This window comes from Geospiza fortis, unplaced genomic scaffold (genome assembly GCF_000277835.1).
Source record: "Geospiza fortis unplaced genomic scaffold, GeoFor_1.0 scaffold130, whole genome shotgun sequence".
Lineage (NCBI taxonomy): Eukaryota > Metazoa > Chordata > Aves > Passeriformes > Thraupidae > Geospiza > Geospiza fortis.
Window position 1 is genome coordinate 6,092,167 of NW_005054300.1, and position 10,290 is coordinate 6,102,456.

General features: G+C 59.1%; 2 protein-coding genes across 3 annotated transcripts in view; one reads left to right on the plus strand and one right to left on the minus strand.

Moving 5' to 3' along the window:
• The first annotated feature begins 2 nt into the window (after nucleotides 1-2).
• Nucleotides 3-3,762, plus strand: ZDHHC16 (zinc finger DHHC-type containing 16). 2 transcript variants are annotated; one of them, XM_005416427.2, is made up of 10 exons: nucleotides 3-206; nucleotides 407-601; nucleotides 786-874; nucleotides 1,084-1,112; nucleotides 1,302-1,435; nucleotides 1,656-1,703; nucleotides 2,288-2,373; nucleotides 2,652-2,775; nucleotides 2,848-2,918; nucleotides 3,261-3,762. In XM_005416427.2, exons 1-10 carry the CDS (start codon nucleotides 3-5, stop codon nucleotides 3,373-3,375), a joined length of 1,095 nt encoding a protein of 364 aa, XP_005416484.1. In that variant the 3' UTR covers nucleotides 3,376-3,762. The 2 variants fall into 2 exon arrangements, with proteins under 2 accessions (XP_005416484.1, XP_030917354.1); XM_031061494.1 differs by having other exon boundaries at nucleotides 2,652-2,918.
• Nucleotides 3,763-3,930: 168 nt separating this feature from the next.
• The window catches only part of MMS19 (MMS19 homolog, cytosolic iron-sulfur assembly component), an 11,440-nt gene continuing 5,080 nt past the window's right edge, over nucleotides 3,931-10,290 (minus strand). The window contains exons 10-30 of the mRNA XM_014309562.2: nucleotides 10,122-10,199; nucleotides 9,680-9,818; nucleotides 9,173-9,327; nucleotides 8,926-9,004; nucleotides 8,545-8,670; nucleotides 8,158-8,239; nucleotides 7,739-7,836; nucleotides 7,234-7,371; nucleotides 6,849-7,004; nucleotides 6,504-6,603; nucleotides 6,248-6,350; nucleotides 6,078-6,152; nucleotides 5,821-5,947; nucleotides 5,638-5,738; nucleotides 5,506-5,562; nucleotides 5,207-5,393; nucleotides 5,013-5,095; nucleotides 4,749-4,913; nucleotides 4,610-4,669; nucleotides 4,388-4,488; nucleotides 3,931-4,308 (exon numbers count right to left, since the gene is read on the minus strand). Coding sequence (XP_014165037.1) covers nucleotides 4,281-4,308; nucleotides 4,388-4,488; nucleotides 4,610-4,669; nucleotides 4,749-4,913; nucleotides 5,013-5,095; nucleotides 5,207-5,393; nucleotides 5,506-5,562; nucleotides 5,638-5,738; nucleotides 5,821-5,947; nucleotides 6,078-6,152; nucleotides 6,248-6,350; nucleotides 6,504-6,603; nucleotides 6,849-7,004; nucleotides 7,234-7,371; nucleotides 7,739-7,836; nucleotides 8,158-8,239; nucleotides 8,545-8,670; nucleotides 8,926-9,004; nucleotides 9,173-9,327; nucleotides 9,680-9,818; nucleotides 10,122-10,199 — 2,238 coding nt within the window. The 3' untranslated portion in view covers nucleotides 3,931-4,280. The remainder of the gene's footprint in view (nucleotides 4,309-4,387; nucleotides 4,489-4,609; nucleotides 4,670-4,748; nucleotides 4,914-5,012; nucleotides 5,096-5,206; nucleotides 5,394-5,505; nucleotides 5,563-5,637; nucleotides 5,739-5,820; nucleotides 5,948-6,077; nucleotides 6,153-6,247; nucleotides 6,351-6,503; nucleotides 6,604-6,848; nucleotides 7,005-7,233; nucleotides 7,372-7,738; nucleotides 7,837-8,157; nucleotides 8,240-8,544; nucleotides 8,671-8,925; nucleotides 9,005-9,172; nucleotides 9,328-9,679; nucleotides 9,819-10,121; nucleotides 10,200-10,290) is intronic.

A 10,290-nucleotide genomic window follows, 5' to 3' on the forward strand; every position in this document is an offset into this window, starting at 1 on the left:
TGATGCGCCTGCTCCTCAAGTGCCTGCGGCTGGGGCGGCGGCGGCGCTTCAGGCTGCTGCGGCAGGTGGAGCAGCTGTGGCACTACGGGCACCTCTGCCTCCGCTCCCTGCTCTACAACTCCTTCACCAACGGCGATGTGGTGCTTGACTCTCTCTTCGAGCCGGTCTACTGGCTGGTGGACCATGTCACCCGATGGTTTGGTGTGGTGAGTCCCCCTCATAGGGCAGGGTGCACGTGGTGCTGGGGCAACGGGCTCAGGGCTGCCTGTGCTTCAGGCAGGAAGTGAGCTGGGACCTCAGTGTGTGGTTCAGATTGGTTTCCTCTGGCTCTGTCCTGCCCGTGCTGCTTCCCAGGCAGCAAGCAGCAGGCGCTGCCCACTCCAGTGACCAGGTCCCTTTCCTGTAGGTGTTTGTGGCACTGGTGATCGGGCTGACGAGCTCTATTGTGGCCATTGTGTACATCTGCCTGCTGCCCCTCATCCTGCAGACCTACACACCTGCCTGGATATGCTGGCACCTCGCCTACGGACACTGGAACCTCATCATGATTGTCTTCCACTACTACATGGCTATCACCACTTCACCTGGGCACCCACCACAGGTGAGGCACCAAGGGAGCTGCAGATGGTCACTGGGAACAGCCTGGTGATGTTGCAGGATGCCTCTAAGCTGGGGAAGCTTGCCTAGGCAGTATAGAGTGGGGAGGCAGTGGGGCAGCACAGAGGAGAGCAGGAGTGTGAGATGCAGGGTTTAAGATGCACAAATCTCTTCTGACCTGTGCACAGGCCAAGAACGACCTCACTGGTGTGTCGATCTGCAGGAAATGCATTGCCCCTAAGCCAGCTCGCACCCATCACTGCAGCATCTGCAACAGGTAGGACACCCTCCCTCTGCCTGGGGCAGCCTTTGGAACCCTGTTCCTCACCCCCTGCCTGCCCCAGTGTGAGACGGGGGCCCTTCTCCTCTGCTCTGCCACCTCCTTGCCCTGTCGCTTGTAGCCTGCAGGGCTGGGGGGTGCCTGTCCCCTCCCAAACACAGCCCTTGCACTGCCTCTGACACTGGCACTGGTCTCCTCTCTCCCAGGTGTGTGCTGAAGATGGACCATCACTGCCGTATCCTTCTGCAGTACTAGCCCGTGGCACACTCCTGGGGGAATCCAGCACTGCTTCCCCCTTCTCTCGAGGAGACAGCCAGCATAGGAATAGGTGATGGGAGCAGGGCCCAGAAGAACTGCCCTGGTCCCTGGGTTGGGTTTGGACCCATGGTCTGTCTCAGTTATGTACCTTTAACCCCAGAGGCAGCCTGGCTAAACAACTGTGTGGGACACTACAACCACCGCTACTTCTTCTCTTTCTGCTTGTTCATGACCATGGGCTGCATTTACTGCAGCATCAGCGGCTGGGACATGTTCCGGGATGCCTACGCAGCCATTGAGGTGAGCAGCTTCTCCTGCCATGCACCAAGACTGCCTGGCTTCCCCAGGCTGAGCTTGCAGAACAAGGCTGGGCCAGGCCCAGCCATATAGTGACTGTGCTTCCCCTCTTCCTCCTCCTGCAAGGCCCCCAGCTGCTCTGGTCCTGTGGGGTGTGAGGGGAAGGGTCCCTGTCCCGCTCCTCTGAGACACATAACTGGTGCCCTGTTTTCCATCCCCCTAGAGAATGAAACTGCTTGAGAAGGAGAGACTGCAGGTGGCTGCCAACCAGGTGGGACATCCCTGCCCCCCAGCTGCTCCAGGCAGTGTGGAGCAGAGCTGCTGTGCAGGCTGTGTCCTGCTTGGGGCTCCGTTCTCAAGGAGCACCCCACATCAGAACCAGCCCCCACGTTCATCTCACATGTCAGAGAGCTGGGGCTGGTCAGGCAGCTCTGCTGTGGACAATGCCTCCAGCAGCTTGGGGTCTGCCTCTGCACCCAGCTTCCAGGGGCTTGGGTTGGTGACAGCTTCTTGGCATGTGCTGCTCAGCCCATGGTATCCTGGTGAAGCTGCAGCACTACATACACATCTCTCCATGACCACCAGCTGCAGTGTCCTGACCAGGCCCATGGCTGCTCCCTGCCCCCTTACCTCCAGCCCACTGTTCCTCACACCCGTGCCAGCTCTGGGTGTCTGTCTGTCTGTCTGTCTCATGCTATCCCAGCTGCCTTCCCCTCACCCTGGCTGTTGCATTAGTTCCAGCTGCAGTCCTTTCTTGCTGTCCAAGCTCTGCAGCAGGAAAGGGTGCAGAGATCCCTGTCAGGCTTCAAGCTGTAAAGCAGTTTGGGTAATCCTCCCCATCTGGTCCTTTTTCAGACATACTACCAGACCCCACCACCCACCTTCACCTTCCGCCAGAGAGCTTTCCACAAGAGCGTGGTCTACCTCTGGGTCCTGTGCAGGTGAGGGGGCCCAGGGGCTGGGGAAAACAGTGTGAAGCCTGTGACACTGCTTGCCATCTACCTGCCTGTAGCTGGGCTTGCTCACTCTAACACAGAGGTTGCTGCCCTGCCAGCCTTTGGGCCACAGAGAAGGAGAGATTTTGTCTCTGTCACAGGAGATTAGACAAGCCGACCCAGTTAGGTGGCTGTGGGTGCAGGGAGGCAGCCTCAGCCCCCACCAGCTGCAGTGCCAGGGAAGGAAGGCCTGTGTTCCACCTGCTGTCCCTTGTCATACCTAGCTCGGTGGCACTGGCCCTGGGTGCCCTGACGCTGTGGCACGCTGCCCTCATTACTCGCGGGGAAACGAGCATCGAACGGCACATCAACAGAAAGGAGAGGCAGAGACTGCAGAAGAAAGGCAAGGTGAGCATAGCCCACGGCACGGGGGCTGGCTGGGGCAGAGCCAGACGTGATGTGCCTCTCCCTGTCCTGCAGGTCTTCAGGAACCCCTACAGTTACGGCAGCTGGGATAACTGGAAGGTGTTCCTGGGTGTCGATGTGCCAAGGTAAAATCCTGGGGAAGCTCCTGCCTGAGAAGGTGGTGGCTCAGCAGCCCTTGGGGTTGTAGGGACAACAGGGGCTCTCCTTGGGCTGCTGGGGGAGAGGACAACAGTGAACATTGATCCCACACTGCACTGCACTAGGCTTTGTAAGGTGTGGAAGACGTGGACGTCATTGGCCTTGTGCCTCAGGAGCCCTGTCTGGTGACAAGGTGGCCTGCCCAGCACACCTTTGCCAAGAGAATCTGAGCTGAGGAGCTCAGCCATTGTGGCAGCTCGGGATATGGTTTCTCAGAGCTGAGAAGCAGCAAGATTTCACCTTTTGCTGTGGCCTCACTTTCCCCACAGGCACTGGCTCACCCGTGTCCTGCTGCCCTCTCCTCACCTGCCCCACGGGACAGGCCTGAGCTGGGACCTGCCTCCATGTGTGACGGAGCAACGCGCGCCACTCCTGGCAATCTGAGGCCCTGTGCTCTGGACATCCTTTCCCACGGGCAGGGGAGCGCGTGGGGAACCCACTCCACACTGCAGCTTCCTTTGGCCAAAGTGCCTGGCAGAAGGCTGGCACATATCACTGACTGGAGCCAGAGCCATGGGGAACTCTATGGACAGTGCTGGTGCCTGGACACCTGCCCTCTTGGCTCTTGGTGGCTGCAGGCAGCCCAGGGGCGAGGTGGCAGAGCTGCTGCTCCCTGCTCCAGCTGGATGGTGCTGCCCTCATTAGCACAGGTACGGCCAGCATTGGCCCAGCTCAGTTCTCTGAAGGGCTGGGCACAGAGGATGGCACCCCCAAGTGCTCCCTGGGGAGTCTTTTTAAGACCATCTACTAAATACTGTTTTTTTTAAGGGAGTCTGTTTTTTTCATCTTGTGGTGGGCATGGACTTCTGGGAATGGGAGAAGAGGGACAACAATGTTAAAAGAGGAGGGAAGGGTCTATAACCAGCAGGATCTTAAGCAGCTGAACACACAGAAGAGCACCGGGGACCCAGCCTGAGCTGCATGGAGACCCTCAGAGCATTATCAAAACAGATATATTTATTCTTCTGGTACATGGGTTGTCACACACCACATGTGTGCACAGACCTGTCCTCTCCACTCACATGTGGCAGGGGCTGTCCATCACTGTCCCTGGCTGCAGCAGAGGGTGGGCAAGCCACAAGCAGCATAGCTCCTTCCCGGCTGTGGGTGCTGGGAAGGGACTGCAGTGAGGGGTGCTGTCTGCTGGCCTGCACGCTCCAGCCCTAGCGCTCAGGGCACTCCTGGGCTCTGAGGATCCAGAGGGTCCGTGGCATTTGGTCGGATGACTTGGTGGCTTAGCAAGGCGCTGGTCAGACTGTTGGTCAGCACAGGGAGGGGACACAGGGTGCTCACCTGCCTGGGCTCCCGAGCAGGAACCTGCAGGGACAGAGACGGTGCCATCAGCCACATCCCCTACACGCTGGCACCCCCTCAGCAGCCACTTCCATATACTCACCATTCTCCACGTGCTGCCACTGCTTCCTTCCGCACCAGCCTCTTCTTGTCATCCAAAGGCTTGGCCAGTGCCCGGATAACTCGGCCCTTGTATGGGAGCAGCTGTAGGACAGAAGGGGCTCTTTGTGACAGAAATGGACGCTGGCTGCCCCCCAGGAGGTTTGGGAGCCCCCTGCCCCTCTACATGCAGGAGCAGGCAGCAGGGTCTTGCAGAAGCACTTACCACTGTTGTGGGTAGACTGGTAAGGGCGTGGGCACAGCGCAGGGCGGCGATGCGGACAGCCTGGAACAGACAGGGATGAGGGCAGCACAAGGGGCAGGAGAGAGGGGTATAGCAGGGAGGAAGGAGGGGGTAAACGCACCATGGTGGGGCTGGAGGTGAGGTTGAGGAACTTGGTGACCAGTGTGTCGACATGCAGGCTCATGATTTGGGGAGCTTCGAGCAGCAGTGGGTGGAGGCAGCTCAGTGTGGAGAGCTGTACTACACGATCTGAGCAGGACAAAGCCTCAAGCAGGAGGGAAAGCAGCTGCAAAGAAAGGGAGAACACAGGAGTCATGAGTAACCCCAAACCATGCACTCCACAATATCACAGCTCACCCTGCTTGCCACCCAGGCTGGCTCTTACCGTGGGCAGCTCTGTCACCAGCACAGGTTTGGGGAGGTGATTGAGCACATGGGACAGGCCCTTTAGGTAATTGGCCTTCACATCTGTGGAGAGCAGAGATGGTTACAAGCAGCCTGCAGAAGGAGGAGATGATGGCTCAGGTCCCCTGGTTAAAGGGTCAGGAGTGGTGAGGCTGGGCTGGGGTGGCCACTCACCAGGGCCAGCCCCATGGAAGCCTCGCACCAGCTTGGGGACGTTGTCAGTGAAGAAGCGCTGGCGGAACATGATGCGCACGTCAGCATGGCAGCCCTTGTGCAGCACGTCCGGGGACTCGGCCATGAGCAAGGAGAAGCCATCGGCTGTGGCAGGGCCCAGCTCCATGTCACCCAGCAGGCCCAGAAGCTGCAAGGGAGAGAGCCCTGAGACACAGTGCCCTGCTCCTGGGGGTCCCCAGCCAGCCATGGGGGAGCAAGGCAGGTTTCTTAGACGTCACCCAGCCCCCGCTACCACCTACCTTGTCTGTCAGGCAAGAGCTCAGGGGGTGGTAGCGCAGCACCAGGGCTTTTGTCACCTGTGCAGGTAGAACAGTCAATGCCAGGCTGGATTCCCCAGCCCCCCTGCCCCACTCATCCAGGACAGGCCTTACCCAGAGCAGCAGGGTGAGTGCCTGCGTTCGGCGGGGCCCCTCTGCAAGGCTGGGCTCCATCCTGTTCACTGCAAGCTGCAGGATTTCATCCAGCTGCTGCCCTGGGGATGGAAGGGACAAGCTGAGCCATTCCTCCTGTCAGCAGTGGGCAGGGACACGTGGCATCTGCCCCAGCCCCTTTACCTGCTGGGTGCTTGTTCACCAGCCCTGCAAAGCACTTGGCAGCTGTGGTGGCCGTGAAGGGACAGTTGCAGGAACAGCTCAATGCCAGCAGCTCCCGGAGCAACCAGTCCTGCTGAGGGATTGGCACCTGGAAGAGACACAGAATGTGTTATGGCCCAGGGCTGCAGCTGCTCCCTGTGTCCATGGAGCTTGGTGTGGACAGAGGCTGGAGGGTGCTTGGGCAGGGTTCCTCTCCCTCCTGCTCCCCATCAACGTACATCACGGGGCAAGGAGCAGACGAAGGCCATGAGGAGGGCAACCAGGCGTCTCTGTGCCTCCAAGTGCTCCCCATCCTGCAAGGGAAGAACAGTGTCCATGTCATCACAGTCCTTGCTGCCAGCCTGTGCAAACATCCTCATTCTGGTGCCCCAGCCCCAATCAAACATACCCCGAAAGGCTGGAAGGAGCAGGGAAAACTGTTTTGTGGTAGGAAGGAGACGTCTCCATCCAGAAAGAGGGGCACCACATGAGACACACTCTGGGCAGCCAGCCTAGGAAAAGACATTGTAGTGTGCTGCTCTGGAAGGGTCACCAGAGACCTCCCAGGAGGCACAGGGTCACCCTGTATAGATAGCAGCAGGGGGCATGCAGCCTGCTCCCTCCCCACGATGGAGCACCCAACTGCCTGCCCCAGCTTCACTCACTCAGGGCTCAGGTGAGTGGTGGCAGCACTGATGACTGGAATCATGGCAGCCAGCACCTCTTCCTCCAGCAGTGCCTTGCCTGGCAGTGTATGGGTGCTCTCTGCAGGGAGTGGGAGGAATGGAACTTGCTGGAGCCTGGTGTTCAGAAGGAGGAGGCAGGCACAGCCCCCTGAATGCACCAGAGTGGGGTAGGGCTCTGGGACAAGGGCAGGGAGCAGTGAAGCCCACTCTTGAGCGCCATGGGTGCCAAAAGGCATCAGCAGTGGTACTGACTGCAGGATCAGGGACCCCTGAGAGCCCAGGAGTTGCCTGTTCTCCCCTCTCCCACTCCAGCCCTGCACTTACCTGGCATTGCTGCCTGCACAGCCATGGCCAGCAGGCATGGCACCACTGTCTGGTGGAAGTACCAGCAGCCCTCGGCATCCTGCTGGCACTGGAGGGCCACATGGTGCAGGCTCTGGCACACAGAGATCACGTCTTGGGTGTTCTTGGCCTCAGTTCCTGCAGGGCACAGTCACCACCAAGTCAAACAGCAACACCCAGCCCCCTGATCTGCACCAGGATCCTGGGACAATGCAGCTCTTCTGACTCCCACTCCACCAGTGGGATTCACAGCCCAGGTGTGGATTCCTTGTACCACTGCCATTCCAGCTCTCTCCCAGCCATCACCAGTAACAGGAAGCTCCTACCCAGACATGCTCTGTGGAGCTGCCTGCAGGAGCTCCATTACCTTTCTGCACCTTCTGGAGATGCTGTAGCAGGATAGGGACAGTCTCCTTCATGATGCTGGTGTGGGTGGACACAGCTGCCAGGGCCTGCAGGCAGCGCTGCTGCAAGGAGTGGCGCTTGTGGTGGCTCTCCTCCCGCTCTGAAGAGGAAACACAGCTCAGAGGGGGACCTGGGGACACCCCACCCAAGCAGAGTCAGGGCCCAGACCCTGCCAGGGTGGAGGGGGTGAAGCAGCACAGCAGACCCAGCCCATGCCAGGCTCAAGGCACTCGGCCTGCTCCGCAGCTGGGCAGCTCCTTCTCACAGGGGTGACCCTGGCTCCACATAGGCTGGCTGCCAGACCAGCCACAGCCTCCCCTGTGCCAGCACACAGTGCCTGTGCTGGGAAACCCCAAGGACAGCCACCGACCTACACCACATAACACAGCCCCACTGCCTGGCAGGAGCCCAATGGGGATGGAAAAGGCTTTACCCCAAAACCAGTCACCACTCCTTTCCAGCCCTACCTGACTGCAGCTCCTCTTCAAGCCTGGGTACCATGTGTCCAGAGAAAACCTTTGGGTAGGTGGGGGCCAGGGACCCAGCTGCCTCCATTGCTGCTTCACTGCCAGGGGGAAAGAGGGGTGATTCAAGGACTGCAAGTCCAGGCTGCTTGTACACCAGCTGCACAGACCTGGCCAGAAGGTGTCTCCAGAGCCCCATTTCTCAGCAACTTGCTTTTTTCACCCCTCAGGCAGGCGGAGCAGAACCCCTGCCTTGACAGGCTCAACTTTGTTATTTCCAGCCCATGAACTGTCTGGTTTATTCCATGTAGTCTTCTTGTTCAGAGAGTTCCTGTGCCTTCCCTCAGACTACAGCCCCTCTCTGCAGCAAAGCCAGGCTTTGTTCCTCCTCCCAGAGTGTGGGCATGATGCCATCCCCTCACCTGCTCTGGGAATCCTCCTCATGCAGAGCAAGACGGATGAGGTGATCCACAACCAGCTCCAGATTAGAGGAAGACAGGAAGCCTGTAACGAGAGCCATAGAGGAATCCTACCCTTGGACAAAGGCAAAGATGCTGGTGTGCTGGACAGGATCCTTCCCATCCAGGCCAGCAGCAATGCAGCAGCACACCAAATGCCAGAGATGAAAGGTGCCCAGGACAAACAGGCAAGAGAGAGACCAAATGACCCTGGAGCTCATGGCTTGGGTAGAACACGCTGCCGCTACTCCTGTGCACTTACAGGCAGCAGGCAAGGATGTCCCAGCAGCCACCGTGTCTCTGAGAACACAGTGACACCTCCCTCTGTCTCAAAGGAAAAAAGGCACCAACCTTGCAGGGAGCCCAGGACAGTCAGTGCCTTGATCCCAACAAGCTGCAGCTGCACGCTGGGATCCAGCAGCGCCGAGAACACCACAGAACAAACCGGGGCTTGGTGCGACAGCAGAGGGCTCTCATCTGGACAGAGGGGCATGGAATCACTGCCGGTGTCTGGCTGTAACCACACAGCCACCATCACAGCACTCGACAGACCCTTTCTGGGGTGCTGCTTTTGATACCCAATCATGCAGGGTCCCTGGGACATGGCAGGGGCTCACACATGCAGCCACACTGGCCAGTGAGTTTTCCTTGTATGTCAGCATACAGGAAAGTGAGGTCAGAGCCAGGAGCTCCTGGGATGCAGATGCCTCCAGAGGAACCAGCCACCCTCACCTTCTTCCACATGTCCCCATTTCTGCTGCAACTCCAGGAAGCCTAGTAGCATTTCCAGGATTGTCCTCCTCTGGCTGCTCTGCAGGGACACAAAGGTGTAACCCAGATCACCGTCACTGCTGGGACAGAGCTGCACCTCAGCCCAGCACTGCGAGGCCACAGGGTGCGCACGGGGTCTCTACCCACAGCCAGGGAAGGACATCCTCTCAGACACCCTGCTGCCCCAGGCCCTGTGGGTGCCCCTCACCTGCGTGTGCTTGGTGTACTGCTCCAGCAGCAGGGGCAGGACGCTGTGGCTGATGCGGTGGTAGGTGCGGAGGGAGGCACCCGCTGCTGCCTGCAGGAGTTTGGCACTGGGCCACACCAGCTTCATGTCGGGCTCGCACAGATGGTGCCTGCAATCTGAGATAGGCTGGGCGTCAGCTGCACTGGTGCAGAGCTCCTCTGCCTCGCGTGCAGGGACACAGCTGATAGTGGGCTGGGACGTGCTGCCAGGGCGCAGCTCTGAGCTGCAGCACAGCCTCCCCAACTGAGCAGCTTCCCACAGCTCCAAGCACACAGAGTGCAGTTCCAGCAGAGGTGGAAGCAGCTCAATCCCCTTGTCCTCCCTTTCTGCAGCCAATTACCTTGGAGAAGCCAAAAGTTGCTGTGAGGACTAGAAAGAAAAGAGGCTTGAAAGAGAAGAGGAAGGCAGATCTCTACCTAGGAGGATGCTTTCAGGCCTGGCTGCATGGGGCAGGTCTCTGTTAGCTACCTTGCAGGATGCTGCTGAGGAAGGAATCCAGCAGATCCTCAGAATCAGAGCTGAGCACGGAGCGGGAGAGGCAGGCAGAGAGAGCACGCAGTGCAGTCAGGCATTCCGTCTCAATCTTCTCGCTCGCTGTCTGGAACACCTGCAGGAAAGGCCAAAGGATGAGCTGAACTCCACTGCTGACAACAACCATGAGCTTCAGGCTCCCAATGCAGGCTGAAGGGCTCAGGCTCCTGCCTCACTTCCCATGTGATTTCAACGTGCAGCATGGCACATTCAAGCCACATGGACATGCTGACAGGGCTGGCCTTGTCCCCTCCACTTTTCAGCTGGGGCAGTCCAAGGTCACAGGTGTGGACTGCTGGAAGATACGGAGCTCACCCAGTCTGTGTGAGAACTCCTGCTCAGCAGAAGCCCAGCCCAGGTGGAGCCCTGCAGTACTCACCTCTCTGCGCAGGGATGACCAGAGGCTGGGAAGGAATTCCTGCAGCTCCTTCTGCCCATAGATGGCACAGCAGGCAGTCTGCAAGAGGAAGACAGGAGAAAGCATCACAGAGAAGCCAGAACCAGGAGGACACGGTGCTGGGACACTGCCCATCGTGGCAGGTTCATGC